The sequence below is a fragment of the Tupaia chinensis genome, unplaced genomic scaffold (assembly GCF_000334495.1).
Source record: "Tupaia chinensis unplaced genomic scaffold, TupChi_1.0 Scaffold000350_1, whole genome shotgun sequence".
Classification (NCBI taxonomy): domain Eukaryota; kingdom Metazoa; phylum Chordata; class Mammalia; order Scandentia; family Tupaiidae; genus Tupaia; species Tupaia belangeri.
In genome coordinates, this window is record NW_006159844.1 from 9,148,915 (window position 1) to 9,154,914 (window position 6,000).

At 36.4% G+C, this 6,000-nt stretch overlaps 1 protein-coding gene across 1 annotated transcript in view; it reads right to left on the reverse strand.

Moving 5' to 3' along the window:
* The window catches only part of NUBPL (NUBP iron-sulfur cluster assembly factor, mitochondrial), a 223,074-nt gene extending 217,853 nt beyond the window's left edge, over nucleotides 1–5,221 (reverse strand). The window contains exons 1-3 of the mRNA XM_006152388.3: nucleotides 5,059–5,221; nucleotides 4,357–4,504; nucleotides 1,226–1,260 (exon numbers count right to left, since the gene is read on the reverse strand). Coding sequence (XP_006152450.1) covers nucleotides 1,226–1,260; nucleotides 4,357–4,504; nucleotides 5,059–5,157 — 282 coding nt within the window. The 5' untranslated portion in view covers nucleotides 5,158–5,221. The remainder of the gene's footprint in view (nucleotides 1–1,225; nucleotides 1,261–4,356; nucleotides 4,505–5,058) is intronic.
* Between the last annotated feature and the right edge of the window lie 779 nt (nucleotides 5,222–6,000).

Here is a 6,000-nt window from a genome sequence, read left to right on the forward strand (position 1 = left end):
TAATCAAACTATCTGACAAACGTCCATGATTCCTTTTAAGTCAAAATGGGGGGGAGGACAGGGACAAATAACACTATATAGTTGGATTTGTAGCTGGCTACACAACTGTTACACTACTATACCCAAAGTACAGAATAAAGCTTCCAGTCTAGCACACATGATCTCTAGTGATATTCTCATAACTCTGTACCAGACCTTTCTTATTTAAAATAGTAACTTCAATGAAATGAAATAATTGTTGGTAAACACATGCTTTATAATTTAGGTTGATAGCCTGCAAAAAAGTCAAAATTTTAAAGTTTTTATCAGTCTGGAACTAAGTCAAAATTAACAAAATGAAATACGTCAATACAGCAGTCACTAAGAAAGAGATATGTCATAGAGAGATATATATATATATATATATATATATATATATATATATATATATATACACATGCATTTTAAAAAATTTTATACAGAGAGAAAAAAAGAACAGAAAAGATATACAGAAACCTATAGTTTACAATTAATCCTTTGGAAGAAAAAGGGGAGTATATGAATCTTCGCTTTAAATTACACACATAATCAGTACAAATTTTGTTTTAGTAAAGGTGCACTACTTTTAGAGTATCTTTTATCTTTAAAAAAACTGAATTACTAGCACTTAAAAAACTGAACTGATAGGCCAGCTAGTGGAATGGTGATTATGGTGGCTAGATTCCACATTGTGGTTTGAGTCTAGATCCAGTGGCTTGAAAGACATTCCAGGCACATATGTATGCCTGCTCAAAATCCCTAGGGGAAAAGAAAGAAAGGAATTGTGGCATGGGCATCCCCTGTAGGGAGTGATTTCTCATTTTCCCCCTCTTTCTGTCTCTCTCCATTTCTCTCTGGTTAGTGGACTTGCCCTCTAACAAAAATGAAGACAAAACAAACTGAACCCACAATAATTCTTCTGCAGATAATAAATGAGAAAACTAATTTAGGACACAATCTCCATGCAAGACCACCAAAGTCTTTTGTGGGATAAATATGGTTAATAATGTAAGATCATCCCCTGACTGTATCATTATTAAATATAACCAGTGAAAAAGGCAGAATTTTAAGTTGGTTACAGATGTGCAATTGACTAAAACTATACTATAAAGCTTCTGAGAGAGTAAATGATAAATACCAATATGCTCTTTATCATTGCCTTAAAAAAAATTTTAATAAAGTATTATTTCTATTAGTAAACACCTACCGAATCATTCGCTGCTAGTGCAAGGGCAAGGTTCACTGTAAGAAACAAAAAATAATTAAATTTAGTAACTTATCTTTCATTAAAATTCACTTGCCTTCTAATATCTGCAATGTAATAACCTAAGCACAAACATTTTTCATACATCAACATTATTTGTAAAAACCAAGGACATAAAGAAAATGCACAAAATAAAAAGTAAAGTAAAAACAAAATAATTTTCCAACATAAGCAATATGAGAGAACTTCAGAAGTTCATGGACAAATGGAATTAAAGCATGAGTTTGTTTTTGGGGGAAAAAAAAAAACATTGAAATCCATGCATACCTTTTTTTATACGATGTGTTTTCTATAAACTTTTTGAAGACCTTCCCCATAAATGCCTGCCCCAAACTAAACCATTTATAATCTAATATAAATTCAATATCCATTTATAATCTGTTATAGCTTTATTCAAATAATTCACTTAGTTTTTTAAAAATCCATGTTAATAAGTTACACAGTTCAATTATTCCCAAAAGCATATTTTGTAGAAAAATTATCTATTTCAGTAAGTAAAAATATATATGATCCTACTGCCTTATAAAAATAAATGCTGGTATTGCAGGAGTTCTAAGTATCCACTCATAAATATTCTTGCGTATGAAAAGCTACACCACTGGGCAGAGGAAAGGGAAGAGGAGAAAAGATTAAAAAGGTAAAATGTATTCCCAAAACCCCCTGTACCAGTGAATCCCAAAGACATAGAATAGGAAAGTACAGTCCCAAAGTCACTTTTAGCCCAGCAATAGGAATGTGCTACAGCTGAAAAGGGAAGTCCAAAAGTGACACAATTCCAAGCCTGATAAATAAATAAACCTTTATACTGCAAATCATATTTTCTTACAGAAAAATGTTATAATTATATCTTAGCTGTTTCCTCTAAAGGAGTGAAAAACTTAAATGTTGCAGACAGATCAATTCAAATCTCAGCCCTACTACGTTCTGTTATGAAACCTTAAGTCTGTTTCCTCTGCTATAACAGGAAGAAAATTCCAACTTCGTAACTGTTGTAAGGATTAAATGAAATACTGTATATGAAGTACTTAGCCTAAGGCATGAAACTTAACGAATTCATTCTTATAAATTAGAAAATAATTCTGAATTCCAGGTACATGATCAGTTAAACATAACCCAGCTTTTAAGAAGAAACTTTCAGAGAGTAATTCATATTAAAGTTAGGTTCTTCCTGAATTTATATAAAAGAATCAGAGCATATCTTATCAATCAAATGTCATCTTTCTAATCTAAAATATCTGTAGCATATATATTCAAATAGTAAGTATATTTAAAATGTTTGAGGGGCCAGAAAGTGCTACAGCAGTAAAACATAATGCTCTGTGAGGCTGAACCACATGGGAAAGTTCTGGGTTCATATCCAGAGATTTCCCTGAGTATGCCTGGCAAGCATATGTCCATGATGCAAAACTCACTGAGGCTGTGGGTGGATGAAAGCATAAGGACCCTGTTGGCGGTTCTCTCTATATATATCACTTATGTAGGAGATAAATTAATAAACTTAAAAGGAAAAAATAAATTGAAATAAGATAAAATAGCTTAGGACAGGAATAAATACATATAAGGGAAAGAAATATAATATCAACAAAATTACACAGAAATAGCTACAGCTTAGGTATGCTGACAGAGCTACTATGAAAATGTATAGGCCAGCTAGTTGGTATAGAACAAGATTAAGGGGAAAAAAGGAGGAAGAGACATTATTGAAGCACCTACTATATGTTCCCACACGATACATTTTTTTATATATTTTCATATTTAAATGCTTTCATATTCCATGGCAACAGATCATTTTCCAACTAAAAACAATAAACAATCTGTTTTAAACAAGTGCTAGCCTACAGATCTAACATATTATGCTGCATAAAATCCAAAGAACTTATGGTTATGATCATATAAATACTTTTTATTTTTATCTAGTCTAAACAACCACAGAGCATGCAAAAGGATTCATAGCAATGAAAACAGGGAAATGTACTTCAAATTTGAAAAAAACAGGAAGAGGAAGATTCTAAAGCCAAACTTAAAAATGTTCTAAATTTTAACAACAAAACAACAAATGGGAAGACCAGCTGATAGCGTATTGGTTACTTCTCTGGAATCCCACATAGCCAACTGTGGTTCGAATCCCAGATCTGTGGCTTGAAACTAATGCCAGGCACCTATGCATGTGTGCCCAAGATCTCCGGAGGAGGATGGAGGAGAAAGGATTGCATGGCCATCCCCCCTGTGTGTGGGGGGGTGACTTCTCACTTTCCCTCTCACTATCTCTCTCTCTCTCCTTCTGGCAAGCACACACACCCCAAAGCAAAAACCAGTACAAAGAAAATCATATGGAAAGATTGTAAGCCTTTAGGAAAGAAAGCAAAAATGTGTAGGGTATAGCATGAATTCATTAAGAACAAACCACTAATCATTTTTAATAGCATTATAGTACCTATCAAATAGTAATAGATTATAGAGGGTCCATCACAGGTAGAGTATTTGACACATCTTAACTTAATCAAACTATCTGACAAACGTCCATGATTCCTTTTAAGTCAAAATGGGGGGGAGGACAGGGACAAATAACACTATATAGTTGGATTTGTAGCTGGCTACACAACTGTTACACTACTATACCCAAAGTACAGAATAAAGCTTCCAGTCTAGCACACATGATCTCTAGTGATATTCTCATAACTCTGTACCAGACCTTTCTTATTTAAAATAGTAACTTCAATGAAATGAAATAATTGTTGGTAAACACATGCTTTATAATTTAGGTTGATAGCCTGCAAAAAAGTCAAAATTTTAAAGTTTTTATCAGTCTGGAACTAAGTCAAAATTAACAAAATGAAATACGGTAAAGATAATCCTTTTTAAAAATCAACTGCAGAGGGGTTACTACCTAGTTTTGTTGAATTCCAAAATCCAGGCTACCACCCAGTACCAATGACTGATACTAAAGAACCAGCTTTTAGAAAGATACCACAAATATTAAACTCTTCTTAAAAGCAAAACTATCATTTTAATAATATGCACTTGACAGTTGGCATGACTTCTTAATCAGGATAAGGACCAATATCTTATGATACCTGCTGTAGTAGACTTTCCAACTCCACCCTTTCCAGAAGCCACAACTATAACGTGTTTAACACCTTCTATGGGTTTCTGCTTTGGAAGTCCTCGGGACATGATTTGTGATCTTCTTTGTTTTATGGTCTCACTCTCGGTGCCAGATAACTTGAAAAAAATTAAAAAAAAAAAAAAGCTTTTAATATAAGCCCTCTTCATTATCACGCTTTGAAAGTAAATACAATTCGTGGTTTGCAATTAAGAAGGCTGTCTCCTAATTCTGCTCTTCTCGGCTTTCAGTGGCTCTTACATACTGTTCCTGATCACAACTGTAAAGCACGTTGTTTAAAATGAAATTTATCTGCCAGGATACAGTGTGGAAATGACAAACTGCCTCTTGGCAGAATTATATCCTCCACGTGTTTTTCTTCTCTTTAAACTATTTGCTAAATTCCCGAGAACCAAGAAAGCAATGAAGAATACATATATTCGTGTGCCGACCATGTTTCAATGCCCCGCCACGCCTTAGCCTGTACCTACTAGGAAGCCTGGCTGCAAGTGGGGACGTCCAGTAGACTGGGGTCTCCACGAGCCGCCAAGTGGGCAGCGGCCCACATGGGGCTGAGGTGAATTATTAGCATGGGACGATACGAGGGACCCTGCGGCCCGGCCGCCCAGCTTGTCAGTCCGTTCGCCCGCCTCCCCTACCCAGCAGCACGGACCTGGCGCCGACAAATCAACGCTTGCCTTCCCCCACGCAAGGTCGTGGCCCTGCCACCACCCAGGAGCGACACCCCAGCAAAACGCAACCAAGTCCCCATGGCGCGGAACACTGCCCGGAGCCCTGCTAGAAATGGTCGCGGTGGGCGCGGGGTGATGACGTCACATAGAAACGCTCGGCTTTCTCTCCCTAGCGACCGGCCGCCTTCGGGTGCGTTCCGCTCAGTGATCTTGTCCGCAGGCGCTCGCAAACGTACCTCTGTGCCAAATTACGTAAACCGAATGTTTACAACACTTCACTTTATCCTTACAGAAGTCCTGGAGTAGGCTGAGGACGAGTATCCTCTTTTTATCCTCTCAATAAGAAAAGTGAAACAAAGTTTAGTTACTTAACCTGACTTAATAAACGTAGGAAGTTATGGAACTTGGAAATAACTCTACCTTATCTTACGGTGTGGCGTATGATAACCTAAACACAGCCACTGCTGAGGATTTTACCTTTGTATATTTTCCCCCGAATGATCTACACCAGTAATCTGTGTTGCTTAGTATTTCCTGTTCTTTACTAGACTCGAACTCAAGTTTAGCTAAATCAGAAAGGAGATCTAATGAAGCCATTTTTCCTCAAGAAGGAACTTAAGTGAGAAAGGGCTTGAGAAAGGCAGCGGAATTTATGTTGGTGCAAGAAAGGCAATATCTCTGTATCCAAAGAAGATAGAAATTGCTTCAGAAGAGAAAGCGCAAGAGCTGATACAGGAACCTAGACTCAGCCAAAGGATCACTTAGGGTGCAGAACGGTTTACTTTTGTTTATTTATAATAACTTACAGGATTTTTAAAATTTTATTTGTGTCTTATTTGCAGTTTGTTGCATCAAAGATGCAAAATCAGGCCAGCCATGGTGGCACAGTGGTAATGCAATACTCTGAAATGCTAAACCCACAT